The sequence below is a fragment of the Saccopteryx bilineata genome, chromosome 6, assembly GCF_036850765.1.
Source record: "Saccopteryx bilineata isolate mSacBil1 chromosome 6, mSacBil1_pri_phased_curated, whole genome shotgun sequence".
Classification (NCBI taxonomy): Eukaryota; Metazoa; Chordata; class Mammalia; order Chiroptera; family Emballonuridae; genus Saccopteryx; species Saccopteryx bilineata.
In genome coordinates this window covers 116904410-116928578 of record NC_089495.1, presented here as the reverse complement: position 1 = coordinate 116928578, position 24169 = coordinate 116904410, and the positions used below count along the sequence as shown (strand labels likewise).

At 37.6% G+C, this 24169-nt stretch overlaps 1 protein-coding gene across 2 annotated transcripts in view; it reads right to left on the bottom strand.

Moving 5' to 3' along the window:
- Nucleotides 1–24169, bottom strand: part of NBEA (neurobeachin) — a 740071-nt gene that overhangs the window by 289203 nt on the left and 426699 nt on the right. For both annotated transcript variants that reach the window (XM_066236595.1, XM_066236597.1), the window contains exon 38: nucleotides 1291–1415. In XM_066236595.1, coding sequence (XP_066092692.1) covers nucleotides 1291–1415 — 125 coding nt within the window. The remainder of the gene's footprint in view (nucleotides 1–1290; nucleotides 1416–24169) is intronic.

Here is a 24169-nt window from a genome sequence, read left to right as displayed (position 1 = left end):
TGACCAGATATTGAACCCAGGACATCTACATGACAGGCTGACACTCTACCCCTGATCAAAAGGCCAGGGCCTAATTATATTTTGAGCCTTTCTAAGTTATATCAATTTGCATACTACTTGCACAACAAATATTAAAAGCTTTGCACATTTTCTTTTTACTAGAATAAAATATTTCTCCATTCAATCCATCAAGAACGTAAATGTTGTTATTAGAGGTTATAAACTATGGTAAATTTTAAACAGATGGCTCACTTACTATTCTCGAATAAAAATTATCATAAAAACAAAATTGTAAGAACAAAAGTAGTTAATAACAAAATTATATGGACAGTATTAATTGTTTTTTCCAAGTCCATAAAATTCTGAGATGAATAATCAAACTTAACTTGTTAAGAGCATTTAAAAATGTATAAATAGACAAAATATTCCTATGCATTCTTCTTGGTGAATGGGAATTAAAAGTAGCAACATTTTTATTAAATTACAAAAATATTTTATAGTTACTATTACACTATTTATTGAAAAAGGACAATTTAGGGTACAGTTCTAGTGTAGTGTGGTAACTGATAGAATCTTTAATGTGGGATAATCTTTCTCAAAGTTTATTTGCGATCTCTGGAAGACCGGGGTTTAAGTAAGCATACTTATTTTATTTTATTTTTGACTGAAAAGAATAGAACACAATTAAAATAGAGAATGCTCTGTAATGAGATTATTAATAAAACATCTGTTTCAGTTAAATACAAGTATGTACATGTATATATATAAACAGTATACATATTTCATTATGTATGTATATTCACACATTACTTTTAACTTACTTGCATGTGTGTATATACATACATGCACATGTGTATGTGTACATACACACCTGCAAGTATAGGTAAAATATATGTAAGTCTGAACACATGATTACCAAAAGTATACAATTTTTTCACCTTGGTTCCTCATCACCAAAGTTCGAAAGACACTGAAAAAGAGTTGACTTTATTCTTGTTTTAGGCTATATGAGAAGGATGTTAGGTAATAACCAATTTAGTAGTCTTTAATCTCTTAGAAGGAAGCTGAAGCATCAAGCTTCAGCTTCCTTCAATAAATCAAGCTGGGGAAAATACTGGGTTGATTATGTGTAGCCTACATGATGCTGAAGAATAAAGCAGAGCATAATATTTTTGAGTTATGACATGAGAATTTGAAATGCTAGTGAAAGAAAGAAATAATCAGACAACAAATGTAATGTTGCCACCTTACATCCAGAAGTATTTGTGCATAAGGGGCATTGGTACTAACCGTACTCTACTGCAGCTTTGAGCAACGCTTCAGCGTGTGTGGAGCCAAATGCGTTACGAACAAATCGTCTCCTTCGGCGAAGATCATCTTCCCAGTAATCCAAACGCCAGAAATCATGTAATTGGCTAAGAATGGAAAAATGAAGCAATAATCACTATTACTAACAATATCACTGGAAATATATTTTTTCTATAAAATTACATATCACCTTGGTCTCACTGGAAAATTAATATAATTTTTGAGACATTTATACTTTACAATTGTGTTTATATACATATCTTTATAAATAAACAAAACTTGAAATATACTGCTCACAAAAATTAAGGGATATTTCAAAATAAATATGAAGTAATAAAAAAAAGTATTTGACTTTTTTTAATTAAACAAGAACATCAGAAAAGCAAACAACAAATCAAAGAAAGTTGTTTGATTATTCAAATGAGATGGAAAACCCAATTTGTATTTCATTGGTGGAAATGCACTGTACAAAAGGCTGAAAGTACTAGAGTATCTGCACGTTACCTGATCCCCTAACTTTGGTGAGCAGTGTAGTCACATTCTCTAATTTAGGCATTAAAACACTCAGTTCTGCTTTCTTTTTAATGTTCTTCCTTCTACTAAAAAAAACCCATGAATCACGGGGAGTTTGGTAACAAATGCAGCATCGAATAACAAGTATTAATGGCAGCTTGCAATACTTTTACACTGTTTTTAACAAGGCTTGTAAATCACAGGATAGGGCTCACTACAAACAGTGTGCAATTTAATGACCCTGGTTTCTTAGTAGACTGAATTAAGAACTATAAAATATTGCCCACTTGGATTTGGTGGAACAATGATTAAAATAATGTGCTGAAATATTCATTGAAATAATTCCCTGCTGCCCACAGCAACCTGAAAAAAGTGCAATTTTATCTATTATTAATAATACTGAATTAGGGCTGCAAAAATTCCAGTATGTGGTAACTGTCTTGGTAAATTATTATTCTAATGCGAACAGAGTCCTTGGGTGATTTTGCAGCTTTTAGCTAATGTAAACCATTAACAATCATGGCCATCACTGAGTACCATTGTCTAAACTGTGTTGCACTCTAAGCCAATATTAAAAATCCATGAGATACGTCAACAACTAGTGAAGTATGTTTATTGTATAGCAATGGAACATTTCATATCATCTTTTTTCAATTTAATTTCAATAAACATTGGTGATAAATTTCACTGCCTGAGAAATCTGTTTTTCTCTATATCGTATTTGGAGTAATATACTCTAAAGATAATATTCTAATTATCCTGAGCAGCACTCTTCATAAAAACATATAAAATACTTTCATAGAAGATTGAATTTCATATTTTATCATAAAAGAACATTTTGTTTGATTAAGGCAGGAACTGTATATGTTTTGCTAGTCATTATATTTCTAGTACAATGACTGGCAGATAATGTGTTTTCAATAAATATTCAATGAATTAATTAAAACAATTTTTTTACTTTGAAAATCCATAGACATGTAAAGCGATTAAGAACAGCAATTTAATTTTGAAAACATTTCACATTTTGTGGCTATATAATTTTGTTTTCTATAACTTAGTTGTTAAAATATAATGTAAGGGATATACAAAAAACATTAAAGTTATAGGCATTTATAATATATTTTAATATACCTGCTTTTCTAAATATTATTAAATTTGTCAAAATAACAATTACCTGATGAATAATTGTTACAAGTAGTGTAATCTGTTATTAATTTAAGTAGGATGATTTCCATTCTTACAAATACGACTTAACTGAGTGGTTTAAGGAAAACCACACTAAGATCTTGCTATAAGGATTGTCCTTAAGTGTGTGTTAAAATTAAGTAATCAGATTTATCAGGAGTGACTAAAGATCTAATGTTTTCTCAAATTTCTAACTATGGACATACTTTTCTCTATTCCTCTCATTAAGTCAACTGAAAAAATTTGGATATTATATATAAAAAAACAAACAAACTCTGAAATGTGGACAACAGAAGCAGACTGGCTATGGATCTGGGGTCCACAACACAATGGTGACTTCCCTGGATTAACTTTTCATCTCATATATAACTAGACTTTGGGGCAGAAAGGCCAGCAACCAGACAGGCCAACAAGTGCAAAAAATAAAATAAAAATCCCCAACAAAAGCCTATTTCTCTAGCCAAAGGACCCGGAAAGGGGAAACCTAGGAATACAGAGAACTTTTAGACAATTTCTGTACTCTTGCCAAACACCACAGAGAAACTGTAACCCCAATTTACCCACACTTTTAAGCCTAATCTGGAGGGACCCGAAACATTGAAGACACGAACAAAGTCCGTCGATTACACACCAAAGCTTTATTGTCTAGCTTGGCCAAGCGGCAGCAACTCCAACAGAAGTCTGAGGGAGAAGGCGCCGGCCCTTTGTTCTACTTAGTTTTTATAGTTTTGTAAATGGGAAGTACAGAAGCAAAAATTGTAATTAGGAGCCCCTTACCACTATTGGTTATAGTCATATGTCCTTTAACATGATAGGATCATGTTCAATTTGCAAGCCATACATTATTTTGGAGAAAACAAAATTTACAAGTCAACACAATGGTAGAAAGATGTCTTTTTACACATTAAAAGGCATTCCTATATTATCTAGTGTTTATCTGCCATCTCTTTGTAGAGTTACACCTGTTAACCACACACATTTACATAGGAGAGGTAGTTTCTGTGGGGACAAATGCCCGCAAATGGCTCATTGTTATAAGAAAAGGTTTATTTTGGCTTTTCTCTCCCTGTACCTGGCTAGCCATTCACCCCTTTCCCCACAGGTGTGGTGGAATGTCTGGGAATTCATGTTTTCCTCCCCTTTGCATTTACAATACAATGCCAAAGGCCATCCTGGTCATGCCAATCACATAGTACAGAGACTATTTCTCACAATTTCTCTGCACACCTTAACCCAAAATAATAAAATGTTCTTGAAGCCTCCCAAAACATTAATATTAATTCTGTAGCCTTTGGTACTTTACAACACCTGCGGGTGAAGTGGCGCAGTGGCTCCTCAACACTAGCAAAAGATAAGGGGAGCCTTGATGTGAAGCCTCAGGAAGGGGTACATAAGGCACCCTAACACCTTACTGGGTGGTATGACAGAAGACAAATCAGACTTTCATTTCTGATGGCTGTGAACAAGGTGCCTCACTCTCAAGGAGTCATTGGAGACCACGTGGAGAGCCCGTGTTAACACGAACTAGTGAACAGTAATGAGGCACCCTTCCCTCTTCCCACTGGGGAGTTGTCAGAGGGGATATAGATAGAGTCAGGACTTTATAGCACTGACCAAGAGCAGTGCCCTCCCCAGTGGACAATAGGTGAGGAGCTGGAATGCCCATCCTGCCAGGCAGGTATGAGGAGTCACCCATTATTGGATGTCAATGGAGTGGAAGGCAGAAACCTGGATTTCTACCTCCATGTGCCAGTGAAGAGAAAGTGCTCCTACTTCTTCTGATGGAGCATGTCAGAGTAAGCCAGTAGAAACAGAAAGCTAAAATGAGGTAAAATATACCTCAGAAAATGTACAGTTTTCAATCTCAAATTACTGATACCAAGAATCTCAAAGATCTCAAATAAAACATAAAAAGACCATCAATAGATGCTAATGCCGAGATGAGAGGAGTGTTAGTATTTTCTGACCAGGACTTTAAACTAGCTATGATAAAAGATGCTTCACAAGCAATTATGAACATGCTGAAAACAAGAGAAAGTCTCAGCAAAGAAACCAAAACATCTCAGAAAACAAAGATGTAAAAGAAGTACCAAATGGAAATGTTACAAATGACACATATAGTGACTGAAATAAAAAGCTCTGGAGATGGGCTCAACAGCAGACTGGAGGGGACTGAAAAAGAATTACTTGACTGAAAGACAGAACAACAAAAGTTACCCAGTCTGGACAACAAAGAGAAAATAGACATAAAAAATTGAACAGAGCCTCATGGATTTAAATGGATTATAGTATCTAACATTTTGCTCACTGGAGTCCTGGAAGGATATGAGAAAGACAGCAGGGCTGAAATAATGGCTGAACACTTTCCAAATTTGTCAAAAAAAAAAATGCATGTACAGATTTAAGAAGTTGACAAATCCAAACATAATAAACTCAAAAAATTCATAACAATACACATCATAATTAAACTTCTGAAAATTAAGGACAAAGAAAAACCTAAAAGAGCAGCCAGAGAGAAAAGACACTTCACTTACTGAAGTAAACAATTAGAATGACAGCATATTTCACATTAAAAGCTATGGTGGCCAGAGGAAGTTGTCAAGTATTTGTTTTATACTGAAAAAGAACTGTCCACCCAAAATCATCCTTCAGGAATAAAAGAGAAATGAAGATATTTTTAGATAAAGAAAAAGGGAGTTTTGGTGCTATCAAATTTAGTCCAAAATAATGGCTAAAGGTAGTCCTATAAACATAAGGGGAGCAATAAAAGAAGAAACACTGGAATAACAGGTGGAAGAAAGAACACAATAAGCACAATATGAGTAAATATAATAAGCTTTCCTGTTCCTCTTGAGTTTTCTGAATTATGTTTTACTGTAGAAGCAAAAGGTCTAACACGTGTTCTAAGTGTTTATAGAGGTACGATTTAAGACAAACATAAATGAGGGAGGCTAAAGAGATGTAAAGGAAGGTACATTTTCTATACTTCACTTGGACTGGTACAATAACACCACCCACAGACTGTGATAAGCTATGTACTATATAATGTAATAATTAGAGCAACCACTAAAAAAGCCATACAAAGAGATATGTTAGTTAACAAATGATCAGAAAGAGAAACTAAGAAAACAATCCCTTTTATAATTACATCAAAAAATCTCCACATTCTGAAAGTTTGTGTTAAGCCACTTAGTTTTTTATACAAAAACTACCCTAGTATGACAATGCATTTTTTTTATATAAAAAAATCCTCGTTGGATTCCTTTTGATTAGTGGAAGCAGTAATAATGTAGGCCCTTTGTAAAAGCAAGTGACGTAAGGCAATCTGTTGACAAGCAGGAGGAGATATACAGTGGTACCTTGAGATATGAACAGACCAACATACGAATTTTTTAAGATACGAGCTGCGACTTGGTCTGTATTTTTGTTCGAGATCCGAGCAAAATTCCGAGATATGAGTCGTGATTTGGGAAGCTGCCTCTAGTTGGCATGTTGGCACACAGGTCCAGTGTTGGCAGTTAGATAACGAGTTGACTGACTTATGAGCTCAGTTACAGAACGAATTAAATTTGTATCTCAAGGTAACACTGTACTTTGCTTTATGCCACTTTGGGGGAAAACCTGTAATGTACCTAGGAATAAATTTAACCAAGGAGGTGAAATACCTATAGAATGAAACCTAAAGACAATGATGAAAACACAAATAAATGGAAAGATACTCCATGCTCATGGACAGGAAACATTGACACTTTTAAAATGTCTATATTATCCCAAGCAATCTACAGATTCAGTACAGTCTGCAAAATTCCACTGGTATTTTCACAGAAATAAACAATCCTAACATATGATGGAACACCAAAGACCGCCAAACCAGAGCAATCTTGAGAAAACAAAGCTAGAAACATCGCGTTGCCTAATCCCAAACTACATCACAAAGCTATAATAATCAAAAGTACAGCATTGGCATAAAAATAGACACATAGGTCAATGGAACAACAAAAAAAAGTCCAGATTTAAAACCACACATATCTGGTTAATCAATTTATGATAAAAGAGCCAAGAATACACAGTGGGGAAAAGACAGCCTCTTCAATAAATGGTGTTGAGAAAACTGGACAGCCACACGCACAAGAATAAAACTGAATCACTATCTTGTACTGTACATACAAAATGACAGCTCAGAATGGATTAAAGACTTGAACAAGAGACCTAAAACAATAAAACTCCTAAGAAAAACACAAGGCAGTAAGCTCCTTAACATTGGTGTTATAATAATTTTTTTTTTGATTTGACACCAAAAGCAAAGGCAACAAAAGCAAAAATAAAAAGTGGAAGTACACCAAACAAAAGAGCTTCTGCACAGCAAATAAAGCTATCAATAAAATAATGAGGCAACGGAACGAACAGAAGAAGATATTTGCAAATGATTATCTGAAAAGAGCTTAACATCCAAAATATATATATAAAATAAACCTCATATGTCTCAAGTGGAAAAAACAAAAGAAAACAAAAACCCAAACAGTCCCTGGCTGGTGGCTCAGTGGATAGAGCAATCATCCCCGTGTGCCAAGGTCATGGGTTTGATCCCTGGTCAGAGCACATAGGAGAAGCAGCCACTGAGTGCACAACTAAATGGAACAACTAAGTGGAATAAAGAGTTGATGCTTCTCTCTCTCTCTCTCTTTCTCACTCTTTCTCTCCCTTACACTTCCTCCCTCTCTCAAATCAATGTAAAAATTAAAAACAAAACAAAACAAAAAAACCAAACAACCTGATTAAAAAATGAGCACACTACCTGAATAGAAGATGCACAGATGGCCGATAGGGACAGGAAAAGATGCTCAACATCACTAATCATCAGAGAAATGCTAATCAAAACCACAATAACATATCATTTTATATCAATTCTAGTGATTTTTCTTAAAAAGACAAAAACTAACAGTGTTGGCAAAGGTGTGGATAAAAGGGAACCCTCCTGCACTGCTGGTGGGAATGCAGACTGGTGCAGCCACTCTGGAGATTCCTCAAAAAAAAAAAAAAAAAGAGAGAGAACAATGTAACTACCATGTGACCCAGTAGTCCACTGTTGAGTATTTATATGAAGACAATAAAAACACTAAATCAAAAAGATCCTTGCACTCCATGTTCGGGAGCATCAGGACAACTACAACAGCAGACGCGTCGAGGATATGGAGAAACTAGGTAATCATTCCTTGCTGGTGAAATACAAAAAGGACAGCAGTCATTCTGGAAAACAATTTGGTGGTTTTTTGTCTTTTTTTTTTTTTTTTTGTGACAGGGACAGAGAGAGAGACAAAGAGAGCAACAATTACGGACAGACAGACAGGAAGGAAGATGAGAAGCATCAATTCTTTGTTGCAGCACCTTAGTTGTTCATTGATTGCTTTCTCATATGTGCCATGATGGGGGGGGGGGGCTACAGCACAGTGAGTGACCCCTTGCTCAAGCCAGCAACCTTGGCCTCAAGCCAGTGACCTTTGGGCTCAAGTCAGTGACCATGGGGTTGTGTATATAATCCCACACTCAAGCCAGTGACCCCGTACTCAAACTGGATGTGCCCGCGCTGAAGCTGACGACCTGGGGGTTTCAAACCTGGGTCCTCTGTGTCCCAGTCCAACGCTCTATTCACTGCACCGCCACCTGGTCAGGTCAATTTGGTAGTTAAAAAACAAACAAACAAAAAGAACTAAACATGTAACTACCTTTTGACTCAATAATTGTACTCATGAGCATTTATCTTAAAAAAAACACTAAAACTACGTTCAAACAAAAACATGTACACAAATGTTTATAGCAGCTTTGTTTGTAATACTCCCAAGTTGGAAAGAACACAGATGCCATCCTACAATAGGTAAATGGTTACACAAATGTGGTACATCATCTGTACCATACAATAAAATGGAATGGCCAACTGTAGGTCAAAAAGTTTGTAAATATGATATATATGTTTGCTCACTTATAGTTTGCATTGGGTGTGGGAGACAGGCTGTAAGCTGGCAAAGTCAGAGTCTAAGGCTTAGTTTTAAGACTTAGCCTTTCCCACCCTTGTAATACTAAGATCTTCTCAACACTAAGCTTTTCCCCACACCCTTGACTGTTGCACGATGTGGGGTGGTGCACTCTTATGAGGAATTCCATTTATGCCTTAGATAAGTGGCTTTGTATCAGAGACTTCCTTATTTGTATACTGGCTTAAAGGCTTTAATTTCTACACCATAAAATAAGGGAGACAGGGGCTGTCTCTCTCAGTTCCTGAAATTAGAACTGCAAAGGAGAGGCAGCCAAGATGGCGGAGTGCTGAAGGAGAAGCCAGTTTGTGCAGAGTTAGTGCAGTTTGTGCAGAGAGAAGGAGATGGGGAACAGAGGTGAATAAGGCTGGTGACATAAAAACCTTTGATTCTAGGAAACTTGGATGAGTCAGTGGCTTTGGGAGTCCTGAATGGAAAGGGAAGTGTTTTCCCATTGTGTATATTTCTGGCCTGCTGGGTGCGAGCTAGGATTAAAGGTAATGACCCACCAGTTCTTGGCTCCATTGTTTCATTACCATCTGTCTGAATCAAATGTGAACCTGCACGGGCCAGGTGGCCGTGATGGTGGCCGCGTCTACTGGCCATACACCAACCGATATACCTAAGAACCTAGATGAGTCTCTGCAGAATTATGCTGAATGAAAAAAAGGAACTTAAACTTCATATGAATCTATAATTATCTCAAAATAAAGTTAAATGATATGTATATAAAATTTCCTATACTCACACATATAATGAAGTTATACAAATTAAAAATTTTTTTTAACTATATAAAATGTATGCCTCAATTATGTAGGGAATCACCCATTTAACCTTGAATCCTCTATGACTTGGATTGGGGAACTTTAGTTAAAAGCCCTGAGTGTCTCTTGGATGCAAACACTAAGGAATTGTGAGTTACCTTTGTGCAGACACAAAGAAATGCATGTGAACTGGCATTAGAAAATTAGTCTAGAGATTCTGCATTGCCCCTTCCTTTGTGCTTAATTAGCAAAAGAACAAGAACGTACTGACCAAATTAGCCCTTTCTTCATGTCAGCAAAAGGGCCATTAATCATTCTTTCCTTTGTCACCTGATCTCACTCCCTTGTAATCTTGTTACCTCTATTCTACTTCTGGTCAATAAAAGCTGAGGAAGAAGGAGAGTCAGGAGGTCTCTCTTTGCCTCCCTTGGCAGGCCTCCCCCTCTCTTCCTCGTGACATAACTTTGTGTCTTGAGTAGGTTTCTTCCATGTGACCCTGGTAGTTCCCAGCAGGCTGCAGTACTACAAGTGGTGACCCCCGACGTGATAGTGTGGAATCTGTGTATGAAGAGTAGATTAGCCTAACCAGGCGGTGGTGCAGTGGATAGAGTGTCAAACTGGGATGTGGAGGACCCAGGTTCGAGACCCCGAGGTCGCCAGCTTTAGCACGGGCTTAACTGGTTTGAGCAAAAGCTCACCAGCTTGGACCCAAGGTCGCTGGCTCGAGCAAGGGGTTACTCAGTCTGTTGAAGGCCCACGGTCAAGGCACATATGAGAAAACAATCAATGAACTAAGGTGTCGCAACGAAAAACTGATGATTGATGCTTCTCATCTCTCTCTGTTCTTGTCTGTCCCTATCTATCCCTCTCTCTGACTCTCTCTCTCTCTCTCTCTGTCTCTGTAAAAAAAAAAAAAAAAAGAATAGTTTAGCGGCTTCATCTTATGGGGAGTTTCGATAAGAAACAGTCCCCATTTGCCTTGAGGAAGAGACCACAGGTGGCTTGGAAAGGGGTTTCCTCATGGGTCAGGAGCTCACCAAGCTACAGCGCATTTACATTAGAAATTTACAACACTTGCTCCACGCTACTCAGTGTACTGTAGAGCCTTAAACATTAAGCAACTCTTTCTGGCTGTACAAAAGCACGGCCCATGGTTCCCCAGTGAGGGAACCTTAGATAGCAAATTATGGGAGCAAGTAGGTAAAGTTTTGAAAAGGCAGTTTGAACAAGGATTAAAGGTTTCTGTTCCTCTTCTCAAACATGGCAGAAAGTAAAGAGGAATCTCAGCACAGTCGACCTGAACCACCAGTTACAACACTGACATCTGAGGAGGCCGATAAGGAGAACAAAGCACCTCTTTCTTAGGACCTCTGCCTCCCGAGGAGCCTTCAGCTCCACCCTACCCTCCACCTCTTCCCTCCATGATCTGGGAAAAGTCATACTCCTTCCTTAATAGAAAATTGTCTCACCTGACCTGTGGTGGCGCAGTGGATAAAGCATCGACCTGGAATGCTGAGGTCACTGGTTCAAAACCCTGGGCTTGCCTGGTCAAGGTACATATGGGAGTTGATGCTTCCTGCTCATCCCCCTGTTCTCTCTCTATCTCTCCCTCTCTCTCTTTCTCCCCTCTCTCTCTAATAAAAATGAATAAATAAAATCTAAAAAAGAATATTGTCTCTGGGAAGGATTAATGTTAGGAGATCCAGACACCATTAAAGCTACATACAGCTTTCCCTGTTATTGTACAATCCTGAATTTTTCGATTTTCTTTAATGTTTTAGCTACAATCCTCTGAACTATCATTTTATTTCTTTCCTATTCTTTGCCTTGAAATTAGTCCCAGACAAGGGGACCCTGGAGGATCTGACTACAGTACTTCCCATGCAGCTGCTGAGTGTGTATTTACTCGGGGAGGTTCTGCTAGTTCCGTCCTCCAGCGCCCCTGTCACTGAGATTGGGCAGGCATCTTTCTGCTCTGGTTGCATGCTGAAATCCAGGGTTCTTCTCTGGTTTGTCTGATTCTGGTTTCTGTTTAGTTTTTGTCTGATATTGTAACAGAATAGGTAATACCCTGTCCATTCCTAAGGATAGTCCCCCTATGGTGAATTCTGGCTAACTGGTCAACCTATTCTTATAAATCTATAAAATAATATCAACTGAAATGAATCAAAACGTGACCTTTTTGAGCCCTGGATTAAGTTCTTGCATGCAAAAATGAGAAATGCCGGCACTAATATTGAACTAAATAAAATAGTTTCATTCCTGCATTGTTGCTTTAAAATTGAAATACAGTGTGTCCATAAAGTCATGGTGCACTTTTGACCGGTCACAGGAAAGCAACATAAGATGATAGAAATGTGAAATCTGCACCAAATAACAGGAAAACTTTCCCAGTTTCATACCTATTCAGTGCAGTTCGATGTGGGTTCACGCACAGATTTTTTAGGGCTCCTTAGGTAGCTATCCCGTATAGCCTCTACAGACTTGTCACTGACTGATGGCCTACCAGAACGGGGTTTCTCCACCAAACTGCTGGTTTCCTTCAACTGCTTATCTCACCGAGTAATGTTATTCCTATGTGGTGACGCTTTGTTATAAACGCACCGATATTCACGTTGCACTTTGGTCACGGATTTGAATTTAGCGAGCCACAGAACACACTGAACTTTCCTCTGTACTGTCCACATCCCGACTGGCATGGCCGTGGGCTGCTCCTCTGTATACACAGTGTTCCGTCATCATCTGTGCATGCGCACATGCTGCCACATCATCCTACAGAAACTGGGAGGGTTTTCCTTTTATTTGGGCAGATTTCATATTTCTATCATCTTTTGTTGCTTTCCTGTGACCGGTCAAAAGTCCACCATAACTTTACGGATACACTGTATGTAAGGAGCACTCATTTAAATTTCAATAGAATGGAATTATGGATCCTAAGCTTGTTTCTCTGGTTTGTACTCTGTGAGGTCTGGCCATGTTGATTGCTGTACTCTGTGTTCTTTGTCTTCAGAATTGGGGACTAAGTAGCAACTCCACTATTAGGATTAATCAGATTTGTTTATGTGTCACGCTCCTGTCTCTGTACCGTAATTGTCTTGTTTGTGTGTAAAACTGTACTCAGGTCTATGAAACAGAGGGATAAATAGTGGATGGCTGGTTTTAATTTTGGCCTTTTTCAATTGGAACTACTTAACTGCGAGTCTGAACAAAGAAAATTCTGCTGGATAAACAAGAGCCTGGACTTGTTCAGCTCTGAGGATAAGGGGCGCTTCCTGCCTCCAGCCGGAATCCCGGGTATTCTTAGGTGACTAAGAATCTCTGTGCAGGTGTTGAGAGGGCATCCCTTATGATGTGTAGGTTGCCCTATAGGGACTTCCAAATTCAAATGTAATTAAAAAAAGTTGACTCGTCCGGGGAGGCGCATATAAAGGCTGGTTATCTAGTGGTCCAAGTCCTCACGGCTGTATTAGGAGCCGGGAAGAGAAACTGAGACACATAAGAGGGTTTGAGATGATTTGAGAGGTGTAATTCTCTTGGAGCGCAACTCATAGCAGCACACTTGAACCCACTACACAATATCCGTAGAAATTTGTTCAGACTCTGCAGAAATACAAGGAACACTAAAATTAACATGGAAAATCGTACCTTTAAGGCCTACAAACCCCAAGGATACCAGCTCCCCATTAATAATCCTGCAGGTTAACTTGCAAGTATCTACTGAGATGGAAAAATTTCAGCTTGAAGTGGCCAAAAGTGTGGACCTGCGATTCCTCCTAAGTGATTTTTCCTGCACACTTAATTAGAAAATGCCAGCTCTAACTAAAGTTAATATTAAATGAACGTAAAGCAGACATTGATTGGAAATAGAAGCTCTGGAAGAAGCACAGAAATTCTTTGGGAAAAAAGTTTTTTTTTTGGAGATTGTCTCTGAAGTAATGCAGTGTATTTAACCCAAATAGAAAAATAAAACATAGTAAATGAAGAACACGGTGACAATTTAGTCTGCCTTTGTGAAGTCTGCATAGGCTATGTAATCATTTCAGTAATCAAATGCATGCTGGTCCATTTGTGTTTAATTCTTTCTGATATTTATGAGGCGTGACAAAGGAAAGTGCTTCCATCCAAAAAGTTATTTAATACATTAACTTTTAAATTAACTGTAACATTATGCTTATTAGTTTCACAATTAACTTTGTCTTTACAAAAGCTCTCAACTTTTTTAACACTTCTAATTTTGTCTGTTCAGAAAACCACCAAATCCTACATTCTTCTCCACTTTCGTAGCTGTCCTATATCTCCATCCTCAAACATAAAAAATCAATTTTAAAAGTAATTTTCTCTCCTGATTTATATTTTTCAAATTAACAGTTGTAAAATAACAGAAAAGGAAGAGAAGCACCCACTAGCTGAGTACTCATGTAGCAAACTTTTCATATATTTTACCCTATATCTCATTAATTTAGGTACACATTTTTAAAACTGTATTTCTCAGAGAGCAATGATTTTTTTAAGTATTTTAAATATGATACTTAATTTTGAATTCATTCCTAGTGTTATTATGAAATGTTTTTCTAAAGAGTAGCATAACACATATGCTTATATAATTAAAGTAAATTTAAATATTCATCTTAATATTTACACTTCTGCTATTAAATTATATTTAAATGAAACTTTCTATAAAAATGTAATATTTAAAAACCTTCACTTTTGAAACATTTTAAACTATTTTCCTAATTTAGATAAATTTATTGTATAAAATTTTACTTTTATTTTTATTCAATTTTCAAAATTTAAATAGTTCACATTAAATTTAATAATTAGGACATGTTAAAAATAGTATTTGCTATACACATATACACATTCTATAAATACAGATGGACAGGTGCTACTCAGCAGTATTTAATCAATTTCATATTTCCTTTTTTTCTATAAGGGCAGCATATATCACTAAAACAGTAACACAGAAATATGACTTGAAAACCCAGCATGGTTCACCCATCCATATTTATTGATTTGACCTTCAAAGGCAGTTTTTTAGAATCTAAATAATGGTGCAAAAATGATGTATAATATAGCTGATAATCAATGAGCTCTGGCTTCTCTCAAGGCATATTCTTTCTACAGCAACAGACAGGTATGATTGATTCATGAACTATTTAAAGATGGCAATACCTCTTGCAAAGTACCGAGAGCCTTTCCTCTTACAATCGGCTCAAGATTGAGACAGAGACGATGAACAAACACTTTAGAGGACTGTCCCACACGGAAAGGCTCACTCACTGTGACGAGTAGGGGGCTCTGGTAGAAAGCTTTCCACATAATGAAAATTTTTATTAAATAAAACCATTTAATTTTAATTCAAAATCCCAGCTTAACATCTCAAGCTCATCTGACCATGTAAACTTTACTCAAGTAACTTTTACTGACAACCCTGGGGTTATATTTGGAATGTTGTCAGTGATTTGGAGATTCTTCATTTAAATTCTGCTACAGAGATGGGAGATGTTGCTAGAAATAAGCCTGAAGAGATAAACAGGGATGCAGTCGGTGAAGGAGGAAAGAAGAGATGCTGAACCTGTGATACAGTTACACAGGGGGAGAATAACCCCACAGCTTCCCACTCTAGTCAGCATGGACTCTCAGTGATCTCCTTTGCTGCTGACACTGGAGTGCTCCACACAGGAGTGGATGGAGACATGGGGTTTGGTTCAGTGAGATCCATGAGTGCTTCCATCATCTCATAGTTTGAATCCCACTCAACATTCCCAGGGAACTCTCCAGACTATATATTACAGAATATAAATGGTAATATAGATATAGAGAAAGGTTTTTGTGGGTGAGGCAGTAGAGTGTGGAAGGATTGAGCCAGAATACCTAGAGCCTTTAGGTCTGTATGAAGTTTTTGGATAATCTTTGATATTCTGAACTCTAAAGTTCTTTCCCCTCATTGTCCTTCTCAAGAGTTGTACTGTAATCACTTTTCTTGCTCTGAAAAAATATAAGGCATACTAGATAGCTCTTCTTTTTTGTCTCTCATTGAGGTAATTTTTTTTGAGCAACAAATATAAATTAGACACCATATAATATTCTTTAAACACATCATTTTACCTTATATAGTTCTATGAGATGTGTACTGACCCCAAATTTCATGTATAAGAAAAGAGAATCTCAAGAAGTTCTACAACAAGCACAACCTAAAGGTTCAATATTCAATAAACACATATTATTTAATGCTTATTCTACAAGAAACACTATTTCTAGGAGCTAGGAATATATTAATGATTAAAACAGAAAAAAGTTTCTACCCCCATGAAATATACAATTTTCATGTAGTAAAAGAGACAATCAGTATGTTAAAAAATGGGATGATGAAAAGAATTACAAAGAAAATGAAGCTTAGTTACGGGATATAGAATGACTAAGGATATTACACAAAGTATGTTTAGGAAAGCCGCTATGAGAAGGTAACATATGAGCTGATATGTAAGTGATGAGAAGGTCCTAGTAACCCAAGAAAAAAGGCAAAAGTATTCTAGACAGTAGAGAGAGTTAGCCAGAAAGGCATTACGTTGGATATGAGTTTGGTATGTTTGAGTAACAGAGGGATTGTTAGCATGGCTTAAGTTTAGAAAATAAGACAGTGGATTGTGTTCTGAAATTAGGCAGGGACAGGATCATTTAGGACCTTGAAGAAATATTTGGATAGTTAAAAAAAAAGAAAAAAAAAGAAATAGTAATACAGTTGATTTTTACTTTATCCTATTCTGGCTGTTGAGTGAGAAAAAATGACACAGACTTAAAACGGAAGCTGAAAAGGGCAGATAAGTGTTAGAGCAGTAAAGATGGAGGTAACTGTGGGACTAGATGGCAGAGGTTGTATTTTGGATATATTTTATAGATAGAGCCAACAGGACTAACTGATAGAATACTAAAGGAGTGGTGAGGAAAAGAAAGGAATGAAAAATCACTCCTAGTTGGAGTTCACTCCTAATTTGGAGGAGTAAGCTCCTAATAAATTGAATCTTCCACAGATAATGATAAAATCTGAGCAAAACAGAAAGCACCACTACTTGGGAGCTGTGGGGAAGAAACAAGCAGCATGTGGTTCTGAAGGGGTGTTGGTACGAGGACAGTGGCAGAGACATTGTCCTTGGCAATGGCACAGGGTTCCTTACGCTCGACAGGAAGCCTGTTGTGGACAGAGGACCAGGGGAAGGCACCTCAGGTAAGCAAGGATGCTGGATAGTGAAGTGGGAGCAGGGAAAAGAGGCGGTTTGAGAAGGGGAATGCCAAATTCTGGGTTTAAATTCTGTGCAGATCTCGTGTTGGCTCTTGAATCATAAAAAGTAAGACAGACAAAATGAGTCTGAACTACAATCTGAGTCATAGCCTACTGTAGTTGTGACACAGTATAAAGTCTGAGTCTAAAGTAGTTAACTCTTGTTAAAAACACAGTCACTTCTGAAAAGGATGTAACAGAATCCACAGGTTTAATCACATAACACAATTTCTGGGATACAATAAAAAACTACAAAGACCCAGTAGAATATGACCCATTAAGAATAAAAATGATAATCAATGGATGTAAACCACAAGATGATTCAGGTGTTAAATTATTAGACAAAGGTTTTAAATCAGCTAGTATAATGAAGTAAAGGGAAATACAATGTTAATGAATGAAAGGAGATTGTAGCAGATAGAAAATGCGAAGACAACCAAATGAAAAATTTTGAATGCAAAGCTATAATGTCTGAAATAGTAATTCACAGGGTAGGCTGAATAGCTGAATAGAAACACAGAGAAAATCAGTAAACTTGAAGACAGATAAGTATAAATTAACCAATCTGAAGAAGATAAAACCATTAAAACAATTAACAGGGCCTTAGGTATCTGTAGTAAGATAGGAGGAGATTTATCAAATATGCTATTAAAGTACCTAAAACAGAAAGGGCACAAAAAATATTTGAAGATATAATGGCCAAAAACATTCCACATTTGGTATGATAAATATTAACAAATTTTAGAAGTTAAGTGATCTCTTTGAAAATACAGATTAAGAAAACCACACCTAGGAACATCCTAATCAAATTATTGAAAACTATAAATAAAGAAAATATTGAAAGCACCGAGAAAAAAGGACACATTACATATATGGAAAAAACCACACTTTGGAATCTAGAAACCAGTGGGGAGTCATGTAACAACTGTGCTAGAAGAAAAGTAATGTGCTATCAACCTGAATTCCATATCCAGTGAGAATCTCCTTCAGAAAGGAGATTTTAAAATGCCCCTTTTTGAACAGAAGAACAAGTAGACAAAAAATCAATAGAGACACAGACCATGTAAAGCATGCCATCAACCATTCTGAGGTAATACAATTGTATAGAACATATGCTCAATGACTGAAGAATGCATATTATTTGCAAGAGCACATGGTATCCTTGTCAAGATTTACCATATCTACTGGGTCATAAAACAATCTTTAAATTTAAAAAAACTGAAATTAAATAGAGTATGTTCTTTGACTAAACTGGAATAAATAACAGAAAGATATCTATAAAACCCCCAAATATTCACAAAATAAACACACTGATTAAAAACATATTGCTTACAAAAGAGATTATAAAATAGGAAATATTTCAAACTTGATCATGAAAGTAAAATAGATGTGAGCTGCAGTTAATGCAGTATGTAGAAATTTATAGTCTTACATACTTATATTAGAAAAAAGAAAGGTCTAAAATCTGTAACATAAGGTTGCATCTCAAAAAACTAGAAAAAAAAGAGCAGAGTAAACCTAACATAAGTAAAAAAGAGAAAAAGCAGAAAGCATAAACTGTCACCTGGCAGATAATTTGCTATTCCCATGTACAGCATAGATTTGAAAATCTCCTAGTAATTGAGTCTGTATTCTATGTTTATATGTATTATGTATGCACTCATTACATGAAGGAGATACTAGGATCTAGAATCACTAGCATACTTCAGAAAATGCCTGGTTTTACTAGTTTGATTTATTGGAGTTCTCGCTCGCACAGCAAGGCAAACACATTTATATTAATTGTTTAAATTTGTTGGTAAATTGGAATTGAGCCACTTTTCATTTGATTTGGAAAATATAACAACCGAAGAAATGTTCAGAGTTTTAAAATATTACAACTTAACTGTGATGTAAATTATCATCAATGAACATACACATAAACTTTAAGCTCTCCTGCAAGTCTAAAAAGAAAGGAAGGAGGAAGAGAAGAGGGAGGAAGGGAGAGAAGAAAGGAGAGAATTATATCCTCCATTGTGTCCTGGGGAGACAATCATTTTCTTTAAAGGTAAAGAAACATGTAAGTTCCCAGAGCAATGCTTTCATACATGTCTAGGGTTCTCCTGTATGGTAGAGATGGACCAATCTATCAGTGATGGAGAGCAAGGTAAAAAATAACCAGCTAGGCCCTGGCCAGTTGGCTCAGTGGTAGAGCATAGGCCTGGCATACAGAAGTCCCGGGTTCGATTCCCGGCCAGGGCACACAGGAGAAGCACCCATCTGCTTCTCCACCCCTCCCTCTCTCCTTCCTCTCTGTCTCTCTCTTTCCCTCCTGCAGCCGAGGCTCCATTGGAGCAAAGTTCGCCCCTTGGCCCGGCGCTGGGGATGGCTCCATGGCCTCTGCCTCAGGCGCTAGAGTGGCTCTAGTCGCAACAGAGCGACGCCCCGGATGGGCAGAGCATCGCCCCCTGGTGGGTGTGCTGGGTTGATCCCGGTCGGGCACATGCGGGAGTCTGTCTGACTGCCTCCCCGTTTCCAGCTTCAGAAAAATACAAAAAAATAAAAAATAACAAATAACCAGCTAGTACATTTTCTGAATTCAATTTATCTGGTCTTTTGATACACAAAGAAGTGTACCTAAGTTAAATAATCTCTTTTTTTTGGAAGGGCAAAATGTTCTACAGTGGTACCTTGAGATACGAGCAGTCCAACAAACGAATTATTTTAAGATACAAGCTATGACTCAGTCTGTATTTTTGTTTGAGATCCGAGCAAAATTCTGTGATACGAGTCGTGATTCAGGAAGCTGCCGTTAGTTGGCGCGTTGGTGCATGGGTCCAGTATCGGCAGCCCAACACCAGCATCTCGTTCTTTCTCACGTATTACCCGCAGAATCAAGTCGAATCTCGTGCACTGTGCTCGTTCTTGCATCATTTTTGCATTTTTTACTAACTTTTTTTGTGTGCCAAAGAAAGTGAGTGTAAAGGACAGTAGTGAGAAGAAGAAAAAAATGATGTCGATAGAAGTAAAGCAAGAAATAATAAAAAATCATGAGTGTGGTGTACAAGTGATTGAACTGGCAAGGCTGTATGACTGCAATATGTCTACAATTTGTACCATCCTTAAAAAGGATGCCATCAAAAGGATGCCATCAAAAGCGCAAATCCAGTGAAAGAAACTACAATTCTGTCCCAATTTAAGGACAAATATCCATGAAGAAATGAAGAAGCTTCTGCTGGTGTGGGTGAAAGAGAAAGAGCTGGCAGGAGATACAGTGATGGAGACTGTAATATGCGAAAAGGCATGTATTATTTATGGTGACTTGAAGAAGAAAGAACCATCAACCTCAAAAGAGGCAGCAGAAGATATATTTAAGGCAAGCCATGGTTGGTTTGAAAATTTTAAGAAGAGATCTGGCAACTACTCGGTGGTGAGGCATGGTGAAGCTGCGAGTGCTGACGTTAAGGCAGCTGAAGAGTACATCACACGTTTTGCTGAGCTTATTGTAAAGGAAGGCTACATCCCCCAACAAGTGTTCAACTGTGATGAAACAGGATTGTTTTGGAAAAAAATGTCCTGGAGGACCTTCATCACTGCAGAGAAGAAGCTGCCAGGCCATAAACCCATGAAGACTGAGTCTTGCACTGTGTGCAAATGCTAGCAGTGACTGTAAAGTAAAGCCACTGCTAGTGTATCATTCCGAAAATCCTCGAGCCTTTAAGACTTACAAGATTCTTAAAGAAAAACTGCAGGTTATGTGGCGCGCCAATGCTAGGGCATGGGTTACACAGCAGATTTTTATTGAATGGGTAAATCTCATCTTTGGTCCTGCAGTGAAGAAATATCTTCAAGAAAATAAACTCCTAATGAAAGCATTACTAATCCTTGAAAATGTTCCAGCCCACCCACCTAGTCTTGAAGATGACATTCTTGATGAGTTCAAATTCATGAAAGTCCTCTATCTCCCACCCAACATGACTTCAATCTTGCAACCTATGGATCAGCAGGTCATTTCCATCTTTAAAAAGCTTTACACAAAGCACTCGTTCTACCGCTGCTTTGAGGTGACTGAGAATACAATTCTAACCCTTCAAGAATTTTGGAAAGATCACTATAACATCATGATACTTTTACGCATTATTGACTTGGCATGGCAAGAGGTTACAAGAAGAACCTTGAACTTGGCATGGAAAACATTATGGCCTGATGTTGTTGCAGACAGGAACTTCAAAGGATTCGAACCAGAGACTGAGACCGAGGTAGAAGAATTGGAGGAGATTGTGTCCCTCGGAAAGTCGATGGGTCTGGAGGTAGATGAGGGTGACATAAACGAGCTCGTCAAGGAACATGAGAAGAAATCCTCAACTGAGGAGCTGAAGGAGCTACAGATGATGCAACATATGGAGCTTCTGCAAGAGATTTGTAGTGAGGAGGAGGTAGGGTCGGAGGAAGTGATGTCTACAAGTGAAATCAAAGACATGCTGGCAATGTGGGAGAAGCTTTCAAGTTTCATTGAAAAGAAACACCCAGAAAAAGTTTCAACTGGTCATGCTTCAGCACTTTTTAATGACATTTGTTTGTCACATTTCCGTACCATTTTAAAAGGCAGGCAAAAGCAAACCTCTTTGGATAGATTTTTATTCAAAAGTCCTACAAATGGGCCCTGGCCGGTTGGCTCAGTGATAGAGGATCGGCCTGGTGTGCAGGAGTCCCGGGTTCAATTTCAGCCAGGGCACACAGGAGAAGCACCCATCTGCTTCTCCATCCCTCCCCCTCTCCTTCCTCTCTGTCTCTCTCTTCCCCTCCCGCAGCCAAGGCTCCATTGGAGCAAAGTTGGCCCAGGTGCTGAGGATGGCTCTGTGCCTCTGCCTCAGGTGCTAGAATGGCTCTGGTTGCAACAGAGCGACACCCCAGATGGGCAGAGCATCGCCCCCTGGTGGGCATGCCGGGTGGATCCCAGTCAGTGCATGTGGGAGTCTGTCTGACTGCCTCCCCGTTTCCAACTTCAGGAAAATACAAAAAAAAAAAAAAAAAAAAAAAAAAAGTCCTGCAAATGAAAGTGCTGAAAGTGCAGCGAAAAAGGCAAAAACAGGTGATGATTAAATGAAATATATGTAATGTTAAGCTTAGGTTAAGCTTAAAGTTAAGAAAGTGCATTTTTTACAGTTAAGTTTTTGAGGTTTCATTTTAAGTAAAGAAAGTGCAGGTTTAATTTTGTTTAAAGTGAAGAAAATGCAGTTTTAGTTTACATTCAGTGTTAAGAAAGTGCAGTTTTAGTTTACGTGTCTACAGTGCCTGCATCCCTTCCTCCCTCCCTCCTCCTCAGCCATTCACCTCCGTTATCTGCACTCGTCTGTCTCCAAAGTAAGAATACAGTACTAAATAACACTTTTTCTTTTTATTTCATATATTTTGTTATGCAGTGGTAAAGTATACATGTGTGTTTCTTAATTAAAAATATGTATTTTTTCATAATTTAGGATGGTTTGGGGATGTTTAACAGGGTTGGAACAGATTAAATCTATTTCAGTTATTTTAAATGGGAAAAATTTGTTTGATATACGTACGAGTTGACTGACGAGCTCAGTTACAGAACGAATTAAACCCGTATATCAAGGTACCACTGTATTTCATTACATTTAGTACATCAATCTAGGTATCATGAAATAAAATATATTGCTCACAAAAATTAGAGGATATTTCAAAATGAATATGAAGCAATAAAAAAAGCATTTGATTTTTTATTAAACAAGAACATCAGAAAAGCAAACAAGTCAAAGAAAGTTGTTTGATTATGCAAATGAGATGCAAAACCAACTTTAATTTCATTGGTGAAAATGCTCTATACAAAAGGCTGAAAGTACTGGACTATCTGTACGTTCCCTGATCCCCTAATTTTTGTGAGCAGTAGTTCAAATAGTAAATTCAGCCTTAGTTACCTTGATATGTTGTAAATTATAATAAGATACCTAGAATAGGCTCTTAGTCTCTAAGATAAAATTGGCAGCAGAAGTGGTAGGTGCAATTTTTAACAAATATCAATATATGCAGGGGAAATAAACCCTTTAGAGAGATTTCCCTTAAAGTTGCACAACTTGAGTCCAGGTTTGCTGTGTCTAATTAAAAATCTAAATGAAAGGGAGGCAGAATTCAAGATTAAACAAGGTAACTGCCTAACTATTTCCTTTAACTTGGAAAAAGATAAACCAAAATCATATCTCCAATTGTCTCAGTGTTTCAGTTATGGCATTGTTGCAGACCACTGTATTATCAGTAGTGTGCATATGTAAAATATTCAAATAAGAAATAGGCCCTGGCCAGTTGGCTCAGTGGTAAAGCATCGGCCTGGCGTGCAGAAGTCCCGGGTTTGATTCCCGGCCAGGGCACATAGGAAGCCCATCTGCTTCTCCACCCCTCCCCCTCTCCTTCCTCTCTGTCTCTCTCTTCCCCTCCCGCAGCCGAGGCTCCATTGGAGCAAAAGATGGCCCGGGCGCTGGGGATGGCTCCTTGGACTCTGCCCCAGGCGCTAGAGTGGCTCTGGTCGCGAGAGAGCGATGCCCCGGATGGGCAGAGCATCGCCCCCTGGTGGGCGTGCCGGGTGGATCCCGGTCGGGCGCATGCGGGAGTCTGTCTGACTGCCTCCCCGTTTCCAGCTTCAGAAAAATACAAAAAAAAAAAAAAAAAAAAAAAGAAATAGGATATATTAGAAGTACTTAAATTTTCCCATAAATACTTAAAACTAAATAAAAAGTGTCTCTAAATTTAAGTGATCTAAGTAATAATCAGAACATTTTCTAAGATAGTGTTCCGATGATATGCTGTATTTCAACTTTTACCAAACAAAAAGTTGCAAAGAAAGAAAGCACACTAAAAGATATTTGTTTAGAAGTTTGATAATGAAATCTGATATAATTTACTACTTACAGTATGCCACATAATTATCCTAATTTTGGGAGTACTGCATTTAAATTCACTTTGGTTCAGATGGAAGTAAAATCTGGTGGGAACTCTTCAATTTTAAGTTTAATAGACAATAAGGAAAAATTTCAAAATGTTTTCTTATGTGCTAAAATGTGTTTTGAGAGAAAGCTTCCACTATTGATCCAGGTTAA